General features: G+C 35.2%; 1 protein-coding gene across 2 annotated transcripts in view; it reads right to left on the bottom strand.

The window, feature by feature from the left end:
• LOC134529241 (leucine-rich repeats and immunoglobulin-like domains protein 3) overlaps positions 1 to 14,912 on the bottom strand; it is a 148,914-nt gene that overhangs the window by 82,041 nt on the left and 51,961 nt on the right. Inside the window, exons 5-7 of one of the 2 annotated variants that reach the window (XM_063363132.1) lie at positions 14,738 to 14,881; positions 13,290 to 13,433; positions 3,851 to 3,994 (exon numbers count right to left, since the gene is read on the bottom strand). In XM_063363132.1, the coding sequence (XP_063219202.1) occupies positions 3,851 to 3,994; positions 13,290 to 13,433; positions 14,738 to 14,881 (432 nt within the window). The remainder of the gene's footprint in view (positions 1 to 3,850; positions 3,995 to 13,289; positions 13,434 to 14,737; positions 14,882 to 14,912) is intronic. The other variant, XM_063363133.1, reaches the window with a different exon arrangement.

The raw sequence follows: 14,912 nt of genomic DNA, 5'->3' as shown, positions 1-14,912 counted from the left end.
AAGACTTGCTTTGTTAGTAAATGATATGTGGGATAGAGAGTAACTTTAAAAATCATGGTGAACATATGGAAACCAATGCAGAAGCAATTACACAGTACAGTTTTCTGCCACTGTTTAGTCAAAGTAAAGTTCAAATAACAATTTTAAGTTATTACATTTTCTTTAATGTTTAAGCTTACGCAGGTCAACCCTCTATTATCCACGACACCTATTAGATATATAGGTTCAATGATTTTCTTTTACAATTGCATAATAGAATGTTTAACTAAGTAAAATTAGCTTAAAATTTAAAATATATATATATATATTTCATTTCTAATATTCGTTTATAAAGGTTTTTTCTAATGAGATTTTAATGATTTACAGCTCAATTTTTTCATTAAATTTAATTTTGTTTCAAGCCCTCTTTTTATAAAAAAAAAACATTTTGAATTTTTTTTTTTAAATTATAGACAGTATTGACTATTTATGTACATTCAGGTCTCTGTAATGTAAATATCTAGCATACAAAACGAACCCCATTAAATTCTGTCAATTCGTTCAGATTCTATTATTGATTTATATTCTCATCATTCATGCACACTACGACCTTTCCTATCATCATAATTGATAGGCATTTAGCTTAATGGATCATTTCCAGAAATGTAATCTACCCTGTTTTATCACATAATCGTCACACATTTTATACTAAAATGAAGTTTGAAAAGTAGGGGTGCAATGTTTATGAGAGAAAATTTTTTTTTGTTAGATAAAGTTATTCATAAAAACAAAACCCATTTATGGAAAGTACGTTTATTTCAAAGTGAAGTATAAAAGTGCACGCCAAACAATTTAAATTAATAAGTCATGCAACAAAAACCTTTCTTCAACTTTAAATAGAAAAACAAAATCTGTGACCCGAATGTAAGCCTGAACGAACGCATAACTATCGTCATAGTACACACTTACCACGAAACAGTGTGGGCCATCTGATGTAGTTTACTCGGCACTCGACAGATAGCGCGCGTTGCATGCACTCGGCAAGATATCAATATTTTACTACGTGTGCGCGCTCTCGGGAAGCAACATAACCAAACATGAATGATGCCAACTAGCGCTGGCTACATTTTTGTAAGTGGTACACCGTGGCGATGCAAACGAACAGATAAAGGTTATAACGTTTAAAAAGCCTTTAAAAGAAAATTTACACATCAGACAACTTTGTATTTCCGTTAATTAAATAAGTAAGTGGTAATGTACGAATAAATATTAGTTTTTGACTTTAAAATACACTGTTTTATACGGAAAAAATACCCACACAAAGCGCTCGGAATCTAATAGCGGGACCAAAAACATCATGCGACGCTTACACCAGAGGTTTTTTTATCATAAATTTGACGCCCTAAAATATAGGTGCAACGATTATGCGCGTGCGACGATTATGCTATAAAAGAGGGTATCTGTTAAATTAAGACTATCTGTAAAATAACTAGGCAGTAATAGAAAGTACAAGTGAAATAATTTTTGTCCAGATCATCAGCTATTTAAACTCAAATTATTAACCAAAATTGACTTTGATTACATCAAGCTCTTGAATAACAAGTGAAATTATATTCGTTGCAAAATGCATGTTCAGGATTTAGTTTTAGGATATAAACAATGTTTCAAATAAAACAATAATAAGGATGATAAAACAATACAAATTCCACAACAATATTGATGACATTAGTTGTCCGCTTACTACTGCGTAAAGAAATCTGCCTCTTGAAAAGAAGTGTCCTTACTTTTACATCCTTGAAAACCTTTACAATTTATCAACATAAGTAAAAAAAAAGATTGCCTAAGAGTAAGTAGGTCCTATGATATAATTTAACACTGGTTGCCAATTTTGTAAAAAGAAATAAGTTAATGCCTAATGTTCCTTATATGGGCACAAAAGTCTGAACACAATGATACTTTAAGATCACAACATACTTCTAAATTACTCTGCATCAGGGTCATTATAAATGGTGAGGGATGATTACATGAGAATGGATCACTTATGGAATGCATAGGTGTAAGAAACAGAAGTGCCCAACCACATTTCCTACATGCGAAAAAACTTAGTATGACCCTGTTGGAATGCCTTGATAGGATGTAACTGATATGATCACTCAACCACAGTGCCTACATTTCTGACACTGAGCTTTTTGAGCTTGCTATAAAATACATGTGTTTTCAGTACATCAAGGCTATTTATATTTATTACACTAAACAGAGAGTAAAAGATTATTAAATCCTGCATAAAGTACTTATATTTCCCAGACTAGTTTATTGCAACTATAATATGCATATATGCTGGATTATTAAGGCCACCAAATAAAGGTAAATAAAATATGACCAAATCAGTGAATAAAATATAAAAATGTGAAATGAAAATCAGTCCTAAAATTTTGTAAACTGTATAAAACGTGGATTTAAAATAAAATAAAAATTAAAGTTTTTAATTTCCAGGTCAATGAAAATGCCTGCTATGCTAAAATTATACAGAACGGCACAAGAAACATATTCCTAATCTTATCTTTTACTTTGACCTACTTATATGTATATAAACACACATATATAAACAGTAATACATTATAAAGTTTAAAGATATTCCTTATATGGATTGAAATTTACTAAAAATTTCCTTTAACATTCTTCTTTGTCTACAAACACGGCACAGTCCACAATGTCCCAGGTTTTTACAGATTAACTATTTTTTTTTTTAATAAATTAAAATGGATTCCACAACTAAATTAATATAAATTTACCACGAGCAATAAGTTTTGTTTTAAACATCCCTAAAATTAAATAAATTGCTCACCAATAAATTGTGTAAAAATTTTGTTACAGTATTAATTGTTTCCAGAAAACTTTTTTCCTTTAAATAGTTTTCCATATTGATGTGTTTTTGTTTGTGCATTTTCAAAGATACATAACTCAAGTGCCCATATTTGCAGCCAAAATCAAGAATTTGTTGGTCCTAGAAACATAGAAGCATATTCCTTGAACTATTTCTGGTGTTAGAAAAATTTTGGTCTATATTTGTAGTGAACATATGAAAAACATTACACCCAAAAAAAAAATTACTGTCAACCTTAAAAAAATTTTTTAATCTCTTCTCATAACCCTAACCACTAATTTACTTACAATAAAATAGTAAACAAACTAGTAGGTAGAACGATTAAATCAGTAGGCATTACTAGATTGTTTCCACCACTATCTAATACACCAAACTTTTATTTGAAAAAAAAAATTATTACAAATTTTCGAAAGTCATTTTACATACAGTAAAAAAGTTACCAAAAGAGCGCAGTGGTGATAAGGAACCTATACTTTCTTTTATCAACAGCAATTGTCAAAAATAACAAGATTACTACATATAAAACAGGTATTGTGTTTATGACATTGATACTATCAATGCAATGATAAGACGGTACTATAGTTTCAAAGTCAATTTTGAGTGTGATTGATCAACACTGCGACATGACTATAACGGAAACTATATTTTTCACAGGAAAAATGGTGACCAATTTAATTTGCTATTATTTTTGTGTTTGTCAGAATAAATAGTCGCAAACCCATCATTATTTGTGAAAATGCCATGTTCCTATAGATTATATATTGGTCAAATATCGGATAAAAGAGTAAAGCAGACAAACCCTTTAACGTGAATTCAATGTAAAGATGTTTCAAAAGTAATTAAATACACTCTCTATAAATACAAAACAAATTTTTTGTTTCCCTAAATATGGTGGCAAATAAAAATATTTCACTATTTGTAGAGTGAGTTAAGAAGGCCAAACATTCATAACTACAATGTCCAAAACTTTGATTTAAAAATACTTACAAAACTTCCAGTGATGGTGTACTATTGAATGCCCCATCAGCAATGTATAAGATACGATTGTGGTTCATGTACAACCTTTTCAACTTTGAAAGGTTCTTAAGTGTGCCCACTTGAATAGCTTCAAGCTTGTTGTTTGACAAGTCACTGAGAAAAAATCATTCATACACATAATGCAGTAATAAATAGCACAAACCTTTAACTTTTCTAGTACACTTTTAACCAATATTCGCATAATTCTAAATAAAAAAAAACCTACTATACTTTTTACAAATGTACTAATTTACCCAAATACTGAAATAACTTAAAACTTTTATACAAATTGTTAGTAAATCAATAATATTAATGTAATAAAGTAATGAGTAGCAAAAGTAAGAGTTACTCTGTAAGCTGTCTGCAAAATGGGCATTTGGTACACAAATATGTAGTCTAAGAGACAATAAAAAAAGTTGTTGAAAAAATGATTAGCCTTCTTTGATTCAAATTTTAAAGGGTTTGCAAACAATATTTAGTTAAAAATAATCAATATTTGTCCCTACATACTGTCGTCACAGAAAATACAAAAATGATGCAATTCAACACTTTGTTAATATTATTATTTCACTATCTCTTTCATATTTTTTTGGTTTCCTAATGAGTTTTTAAGGTTTAGAATATCTTATGTTTGAAGAATTTATAATTGTACAAAATATTTTCAATAGTATCAAATTTATCATAATGGTACAGTAAAAACTCTTTAAAAAGTACATAAATGAAGCTTAAAATAGTACATGCATCATAGAAAATAATTATTTGTACTGAATGGTTAATTAATGATCTGACTATCTCTAAAGTAAGAGTTTTTTAAATTTAAAACTCAAAAAATTTTTTTTACTAAATATGATTTAATCAGAGATCATAAATTGAGCTAATACCACAGAACCAATTCTATAATACTCTCAGAGCGAGAATTGCAGGGGCTGCAAGAATTCGAAAAAATATTCAATAATCATAAATAATTTGATATTTGATTTTGATTGATTGTTACACTTGTGATTGGGCTTCTGCCCAGTGACAGGGAGTTCCCCCCCTCCCTACTCCCCCAATTTCTGGAGCCTCTTCCTCAAGTCCTTTCCTCTTCTCACATCCAGTATCTTTCCCTCAATCCTATTCCACTCCCTCCCCGTCCTCACCAGGAATACTTGCCTTCCTCTTTCCGTTCTTCTCCAATCTCTCTGAATCTTCCACCCATGATCCCTCCTTTCTCTATATACCCCTTCGTTCAACCTTTTGATTCAATATTTTAAGTCAAATAATTTTTTAAACTATATATAAAAATCTCGTTATAACAAAGTCTTATAAAGCAAGAGATTTTGTTCTTTATACGGAAATATTTTTAAACTGAAATATACCAACGTGCATATACTATTCCCATACTACAGAATGCAATGGCAAAACCAAATGGAACTATGTATGTACCTACCCTATAATCATCAATTATTTTAGCTGCATTATGGTACAGGGTTAGTGGTTTATTTTGAGAAAAACATTAAATAATTTCAATCTCTGTAAAAGAATATAATATGTATGATACAACATTTTTTGAACCAACATTCTGTACATAAGCTGCATTCATATGATTTTGCAAATATGTATAATGAAATATCTACTCACTAATTTAAAAAAAATTGCTAGTGTAATAAATAAGAAATAACGAGTACCTAAAGAATCACATTTACACTGAATGAAATAATAAAACCTGTGAATTTAAATAACTAAATATTCAGACACACACTTTGACTGGTCAAAAATTGAAAAATTTTTGTCTGCCTGTTCTTACTTATAAAAGTTTGCTGTAAAAATTGTTCCATAATATGTAATGATTGCAACACATTATTTGGTAAATTTCAGTTTTGTAAATAAACTTTGACAACTTTTCAAAAGACACCACAGCTTCATTTGAGGTGATTGGCTCTTCTTCATTTTCATCAACAGAAGATTCACTGTCTGCTGCCTCCTTTTGGGTTACTTGGTTGACTATTTCACTGTCAGTCAAATGTGGTGTTGTTTCAACTTCATTGTCAACAGACACATACTCTTCAAAGGAAACGTCAAACTGCAAAGTTTTAGCAGCATCTTGCCAAAGTTCTGCAGGAATGCTCTCTTCACTAGAATTTGGTTCACTTGTCTCGCCCTGGGTAATGCTGCCACTCACCCATGTTATTCCTGATTTCCGCCAACAGTTTACGATGGTTTCTTTCTTCATATTCCACCAACCACCAGTTATCAGTTGAATTGCTTGGCGGACATCGATGTTGGTGGACAGCTTCAATTTGATGTTGATTAGTATCCTCTCGACAAGATGTTTTCGAAAGTGGACTTTGGCATTCTGAATTATGCCTTGGTCTAATGGTTGCAACACTGATGTGCAATTTGGAGGCAGAAATTCCAGTTTGATGTTCTCAAGCCCATCATGTGAGCAGCACAGTTGTCCACCAAAATCATAATTTTTCTATTCTGCTTTTGCATTTCTTTGTCAGTTTTAATTAGCCAGTTGGAAAATACATCTTTCGACATCCATGCACGGCTGTTACTGACAGTCAGCAGGAAGAGATGCCACACCTTGTAAGCATCTAGGATTTTTGTACTTTCCTATAATTAAGGGCAGTAACTTTGTAGTACCAGTAGACTTACAACAAAACATTACTGATAACCTATCTTTAGCTCGTTTGCCACCAGAGCATTTTTCTCCTTTGTGCGACATTGTTTTGTTGGGAAGAAGTCTGTAAAAGTAAGCAGTTTCATCTGCATTAAAGATGTCTTCAGGAGAGTATGCTTCCAAAATTCCATCTAGTTTTTCTAGTTTCCATTTTTCTGCAGCTGATTGGTCTGCATCTCGTTCCTCACCTTATACAACATTCCAAGATATCCCTTAATGTTCCTGAAAACGATGCAGCCATCCAGAACTTGCCTGAAAGTTGGGAACGTCCTTCAAAGAAACAAACTGTTTGGCTTTGGCCTGTAGCATTGGGCCTGTAACTGGGATGTTTTGCACCCTAGTGTCAGTTAACCAATTGTTTAACGCCTCTTCCAAGTCTTTATTTGTGCCTTGCCGCAGTCTTTTGCAGTTGGAACTGAGCAATGATTGTTCAGACATCTTCACAATCTTCCCCCATTATTTCAGTATTGTAGAGAGTGTAGAGTGTGCCAAACCAAACTGCTTGGCCACGTGTGATTTTTTTGTGCCTTTGTTTACTTCCTTCAAGATTTCCATTTTTTTCTTTTAAAGAATACTATTTCCGTATTTTTATCGTCCATGATGATAAAAATTAAACTGAAACTTGGTTAGAAAAATAATAAATGCATAAATAAATACAGCACATCACTGAAAATCACTGATGGCAACAAAATGTAAACAATCAATAATGGAAACTGAAACCGAACAGACCAAAGACTGAACGATATGTGCAGAAGATGGAAACCATTGAGTCGCTGATAATGCCAGTTTTAGCGGCATCTAGTTTTCCAGTGAGTTAACATTGTGTAAGTTTTTTATAAATGTTGCCGCTATAGAAAAGCAGTTGGCCATATCTCGCCACAAATAAAATAAGTGAAGTGCACACATCTAAACATACAGTTCCTACTACTAGTAAAGTGCATATTTTAAGTCTTTTGCCGTGAGTAAAAGCAGTTGGCCATATCTTGGGTAGAAAAAAAAAGAAAACAAACGCACATCAAACTTTGCAATGCCGTTTTCAATGTAAATAGACAACAAAATAAAGCCCTTGAATCATTGAAATTATGCCAAGAGAACGACAGTAAGTAAATAGTTTGACACATAGACTAAATATTCGGTAAATGTGCATGATATTGACGAAGAAAACCAGTAAAATGCTTTCGTTGTAACGAAAATCTATTTCGTAAATTTGAAATATTTTAACCTTCTATGTGTACAGTCATTGGAGGGGAATTTCAAATCATTCGTTAAAGTGAAATTTTTGTTAATGTGAAGTTCGTTATATCGGTATTTTACTGTACATTACTAAAATATACAGCCAGGAGGACTCATTCACAAAGAATTAAATGGAGAGTAAAATGTGTATGAAGACAAGAATATGTATTGAGAAATTCTGATTTGTTTTTTGCAATTTGTTCACACATGCTTTTTCATACGTAACAAATAATCTGTAATTATGATAGAAAAAATTCTATTTTATGTATATAATCAGTTTGATCAACAAAATAATTTTCAAATTTAAAGTTTTACAGTTTTAAGAAAATGTCAGAGATTTTATTTTCTTTGGGAATAAAATTTACTTTTAAATGTAGGATTAGGTATAGGCTAGTAAAATTAGTTAATACTATAAGTGCATGTATTCAAGGAAAATGGCTGCCAAAAAACATACAAATTTGATGGCTTGCCTGACTGAAAAAAAAAATTATTTAAAGAATTGCCAAAGGAAATGAAGAATAGCCAAGAAGAAATTAGAAATGAGATGAAAAATGGTCAAAAGAAATGAAGAATGAAATCAACTGCCAGAAGGATATGAAGAGTGAAGTGAAGAACAGCCAAGATGAGGTGCGGAATGAATTAGTGCCAGATCATGAAGAAATGAAGATGATGAACAAAACCAATGAAAACCTAGAAGGGAAAGTGCTGTGATTGTAGCAACATTTAACTGATAAATGAAATAATTGTACAGCGGCTAACTTCGCTTGAGCAAACAACTGAACAGCAATCAGCTGAAATGAGGAGTTGATTGCAAAGAAGCTAATTCCGCTTCAACAGACAAACGAATGGCATGAAAGATCTTTAAGCAAAGAGTGCAGTAATATTATTAGGTTAAGAAGCATCAACTGCTGCAAACTAGAAGGTTCGATGGATTGTCTTCCTGGGCAGTATACAGGCGATAGACAATTCTAGGCAGCTGCAGAAGTAAATGGTTGGCATTATTCATAGAAAACAGCAGCACTTGTTTCAGTCCTGCGAGGGCTTCCACTTACTGCTTCAGACCACACCTATTCCAAACCAGAAGAACTATGCAGCAGCTTGCTACAAGTGCATTTATAGATGGACTCAGAAAAACTGAAGTACAAATAAACTCTTTGCTTGGTCTCCCACAAGAAGGGTTGTGATGCACTGGTTCATGCCTTAGAAATATAATCAGCATGACGTTCATTAGAAATATAATCAGCATGCCGTTCATCAAGAATCACTGTCATCAGACGAGGAAGCCTTATCATAAGGGGAATGCCAGTACCACCACTAATGATGCAGATATTATGTAGTGTCATCAGTGTACTGAAGAAGCTGCTGAGCAGTGACCAGGAGAAACAATTTTGAAGTACAGGAGGTTGACTATGGTGCTTTGCCATTCAAGAACTGGGAAATATCCTATAGTACTTTTTGACATGCATCAGGAAGAACAGCATGAAAATGAGCAGTAGCCGATGTGAAAGAGTGCATGCCAGCTCCTCAGGAAGCAGTGGCGAGGCGTGAGGTTTACATGAGGGGAAGCAACAACTCCGTTCACATCAAAACTTGATTGGGGGGGGGGGGGGGGGGGGGGGTTGGGGGGGTCCTCCCCCGGGAAAATATGGATTTCAAGGTTAAAAATGGTGCTATTTAAGTAGTTTTCTTGACTGAACATTGACTATTCCACAGGCAGAAAAATTGACTTTTTTTTTTAAATAAATTATTTTTAAAAAAATAATGTTTGACTTACATTATTCTGATAGTAAAATACCTACTCTACATTACTTATATACTAAGTGGGAGTGTAGTATCATCGATATCTGGTACAAAATATATAAACAGACAACACATGGCAAAGTAAGTACCGTACTTAAAATAAAGAGAACCTCATAAAAATGTACTAGAATAGTTAAAATTAAATCTTGGTATTTTTCGTACCAACACAAAAGAAATTATTTTCATACGTTGATCAGAAACTCTGTTAACTGGTACGTGTACCAAGAAACTGGCACGTCAATCATTCCTGAAACGCCACGATTTTTTTTTCCTAGTCTAAATTATTCTAAGTGTGTAAGGGGAGGGTCCAGGGAGGAACTAAGTGTGTCTCAGGCCGAAGCCTATACACTCTACCATGCGGGTTTTTAACCATGCGGGTTTTTAACCATGCGGGGATCAATTAACATGCATTAAGCAAGCAGGTAACTACTGGACAAGAGGGAAGAAGGGTCCAGGTAAGAAGAGTTGGAGGGGCTGAAAAATCAACCATGCTGGAGTTGGGTGCTTGGGCCTTGCGACCCGCATTTAAATGTTGGGTACTCCTGGGTTATTATTAACCAGGGGCGCATGCGCCCCCAGGGGCGGGCGACTTCACTCGTCAGCCCAGCCCAGCTGCCCAGGCAGCCACAGTTAAACCAGATGTGGGCAGACGAGCCAGTAAACCGGCTCGAACTGCGGGCGCACGGGGCGAAAGGCAGCCTGACATTGCGCCATCTTCATCTTCCTTCTTCCAGTCAACAGCCAACAACCTTTCAAGCCAGGGTGGGGGTAAGTCGTTCAGGCGAATTAAGTATCTTGCGAGTCGGACCCTCTTGTCCTCCAAAATCCCAGGACGGTTGAAGGTCGCGCCGCCCAGGCTACCACTGGCTCCAACAGGGCCCCAACTTGAAGGCGCCGCCATCTCTTTCTTCAGAGTTACGATGCTGTTCAGTTCCGTTGCGCGCGCGGCAGTGCACAGCTCCGCAATTTCCAGCCCGCAGTTCGTCTAAACTTCGCATCCAGGGCACATCGAGATCCCCTGCGGTGCCTTCGCCGACGGAACTGCTTTCTGCCACGCGCCGAGCTGCATTCAGGCTACCTTTCACCCCAATAGCCGTGATAACGACTCCACAGGCCGGCCATTGGTCCGCGGACTGCTATTGGTTATTCACAGTCACCCCAGAGAGATTGCAACTCTCGAGCTGGGATCCCGTATCCGCCACCCGCGGGACGCGGTCGGTAGCAGTTGGCACTGCTAGGCCGCCCCCAGCACGCACACAAATCCCCCACGCACTGCCAGCCTTCGGTTAGTACCCAATAGGGCGCAGGGAACTCCCAGCCAACAGCCCGCGAGAGAGATGTGCGCGCCCCGAGAGATGACCGCCGACTGAAACGCGACCTCGCCACCTGCCCTGCCGAACTCTAGCGGACATAGCCGAAGCAGTCGGCGGAAGAATTCCACCGTCTGCTTCGGCCATGTTCGCTTCAGTTCGGCAAGAAAGCGCTACCTTCGTAGCTTCTACCACGTGTTTTTACAGCCAATCCCCTCCCTGACCCTTTGTACCATGCCACCCCTCCTTCCGAAAGGAAACTACTGCGGCAGCCTTCCTGCTAAAAACGGTCCTACCAGTGCTTCTAAACCTAGCAACGCTTCTAAAACAGCATGTTTTGTGTGTCAACGAGTTCTTTTCTTATAGCACACAGCGCACAGTACTGGGTACCAAGAAGATAGTGTAAAAAATACATACACCTAACAGCACGAGCCAAAGTAAAATACTATTCTGAATAAAATATTTATTTAAAAAATACAATGTCTGGAAACTGCCTGGGCAAGCACTGCTTGCCTTGCTTGCCCTGACGAGACGCCACTGTCAGGAAGTGATAGCCCCTAAGGTATTTCATGAATCTTTACTTTGTAGAAGCAACAATCCATCAATCCCTCACTTAGCACAACTAATTGTTCATAAAAATGTTTTTGTCATCTGAAATCTGAAATCGCGTAATCTGAAGCACTGGTCCCCATAAATAGCAAGGCTAATTTATTTAATGTGTTCCAAAATGTGTAGGGAAATATTATTCACGAAATATAAATGTGTAGAATAACACTCAATGATAAATATGTCACACCATTTATCTTCATAAGCATACCATTGAATACTTTGTACGACAAATTCGACACCCTGTAAAGGGAAACAGTTATCATCAATTGGCTGGTTGACTTGCCCACCCGGGCGTGACCTTCAACTCACGTCGCGTACCTTTCCGGGAACTTTCCAAACCATCATTTACTGGCGATGAAAATTATTTTACTATCCGGATATTCACATTTTTCAAAAATTAAAGTGCTCATCCATATATCACAGCTTGGTTCACATCAATCCTGTTAGGCCCGTGAATTTTTTCCTTGCACCATTCATTTCAAAATGTTTTCCATGTGAATCATCTGTTCACTTCTGTCCTGGTATCTAATGTCAAATATATTCCCACTAGTACAACAAACAGCATCAGACTTATACAAACATTTGATAGAGTCTTTATTTTGTATGATTGTGCGCACAGTTGACTTGCTGAAACTAAAATGTGACCAACATAAGTGTGGCCTTCATGACAAATCTGCATGCCATAATACTTACAGTTTTGTCTAAAATACTTGAACATGAAGCATTATGCTCTCACTTGGAAGCCAATAATTCCAATATGATTCCAACTGCAGGTGCTTGTGCATGTACAGTTACCGGCAGACAAATGGGCTGACATTGCTTGTGTTTGTGCGAGTTCCCTGCCACTGGCTAGACTGAGTTCATCACGGCCCAGTCTGAGGCCGGGAGACAACGGTATGGCACGGCGGCATACGCGCGGAGGTAAAAACATTTGGTCGTTTACACTCCATAGCCGCAACCTAACTTGCCATAGCTGATGTTTGTACAACAGCCGATAGCGTAGTCAGACCTGCGCGTGCATCTCTTCCCCCCTTGTATGGCTAACTGTATGCCATGGCACATCTGTCATTTACAGAAGTTGAAACAGACTTTGTGGCGTCATACCAGACTTTTTTTTGCCTGCTGAGATTTCGCGCTATCTGAAATTTACAGAAATGCTAACATCAGGGGCAATAAAATTAACATCGCGCTAAATGAATTTGTGAAATCTGAAGACATGCTAAGTGAGGGATTGGTGTGCTTAATGGATGGGTCAACGGCAAACAGTGTCTACTTATTGTTGACACTGGAGTACCTGCATCCATAGTTTGGTGGTGGTCAATAACATTGTTTTAATAATTTGGTAGATGAAGGTGTTAGAACTAAGTGACAATTTGAAAGAATGTGGTTTTTTTTCTTTTGAATGTAGGTGTTATGTAATGTATTAAAAGTAAACATTCCTGTTTGCACTGGCATGTAAAAAATTGGAAATATGCTGGGAGGATTGACCCTATTTACCTTTAAAAAATTTTGTAACATAACACTATCACCCTCTAAACTTTTGAATAAAAGCAATTTTAATTTTCTTCAGTACATTAATGTTTCTAATCCTTATTTGCATTATGGTCTTTATTTTAAAATGTGCTCTGTAAAAAAAACTTTTTAAATTTTGTAGCGTATTGGGAAATTAAAAATTTAATTACTTGATGGTATTCCTGGAACTACTGATTTCCAAAAGTAGGTGATCTGCTATGTGCATTCCTGTATTACATGACAAAAAACTAAATTAAAATATACACAAACTTTAACTTACAGTTGGACAAGTAGAGGACAAAACTCCCATCCACCCGGTTCAATAAAGGTGATGCTGTTATGATTGAGAAACAACTCATGAAGTGATGATAGGCCATAAAGCCAACTTTTTGTGACTGCAGTCAGATTGTTATAGTCTAAATGGCTGTAACATTCCAGAAATAAACACACACCACAGTTTCCACTTTCTTTAGAATTTAAAAATTAAAGCCACTTAAGTAAAATGCACTCATATCAAAACAAATTGTGACTACTTATTTTTAAAAAGATTAAAACCAAAATAATAGAAGCATGAAATATTTAAAATTCTGGGGCATAATTCAAATTTTTTTTTTCATTTCCAGGTATTTCTTAACTATGTACCTCAAATTGTTTCCCTTGACCTGGACCAATGATTGTACATTTGCCAGAGATCTTATTCACTTGTATTAGGTAATTTCTATCTGTGGTTTAATCAAAATATATATTAAGTATTTGTTTCTAATATTAAAATATAATTTGAAGAGGATCATGTCAAATGGACAACGCAGGAAATGATAGGACTTAATAGTGAGTAAGCAACAAAAATAACATCACAGCTTGTAAATATGGTGTATGACATGATCTCAATTGAAATGCATTAAGCCATGTTCAATGTCCCACTTTTTTTTTATTTGGGTTTAATATTTTGGCAACAGAAAAGTCATTTGACATGACAACATGCAGTAACACACAACAATAATCTGGTGTAATAAATAATACATGGCCTATTATAATGATCTACCCCTGAATTTGCGTGGAGAGATTTTGGGAAATAATAACAAACTGAAATAACAATGGCCAGACTGGGATTCAAACTCAGATCCTTTGTCATGTTAGTCCAGTGTTTTCCACTGCACCATTCACTTCGTTCACTTCTTGCATCCACTTGCAGAATCGTGACTTGATGCAAAAAAAATGATAACTCTTTTTGATTAACATACAAAGTTTTAGCTTAGATTTTCCTTACACAAATCTGGAAGCCAACCGTGATGACACGTTGATACATATTAAACGTAAAGCACTCATGCTGGGATATTACGTTCCTGTGTATCCTATATAGCCTTAATTTTTTTAAGTCACATATTTTATTTGTTTAAGACATTAAAATCTAGTAAATTATTTAAATTTCATTTATGTACAGTGAACGTAGTATTCTCTAAAGAGTAAATAAAAATTATTAACAAGGCTATAAAAAAACTATAACACCACAGAATTTAAAATGATTGTGTATTCTTGTTTTAAATTTTTAACATATTTCCTGCAGGGTAGAATTTTCATCAAAAATTCATATTTTTAAACTATTATGCCACCATAATTATTTATTTAATATTTAAAAAACACATTAATTATAAAATGCAAAGTAAAAAAAAGTAGTGAATTAAAATTATTTTGAAATAATGGACAGAAACATTTTTCCCCAACACTTACAGTGTAGCTGCATTTTTCAGTCCCCAAAATGCACCATCCAAAAGTGTAGTAATAGAGTTTCGCCGAAGTTTAAGCACAGATAATCGTTCCAAAACATGAAATGACAGGCCTTCAATTTCTGTAAGTTTATTTCTGTTCATTTCCCTGTAAAAAAAAAAAATATATTTTTTTTAAA

This window comes from Bacillus rossius, chromosome 2 (assembly GCF_032445375.1).
Source record: "Bacillus rossius redtenbacheri isolate Brsri chromosome 2, Brsri_v3, whole genome shotgun sequence".
NCBI classification, from domain to species: Eukaryota; Metazoa; Arthropoda; class Insecta; order Phasmatodea; family Bacillidae; genus Bacillus; species Bacillus rossius.
This window is presented reverse-complemented; position numbering and strand designations above follow the sequence as displayed.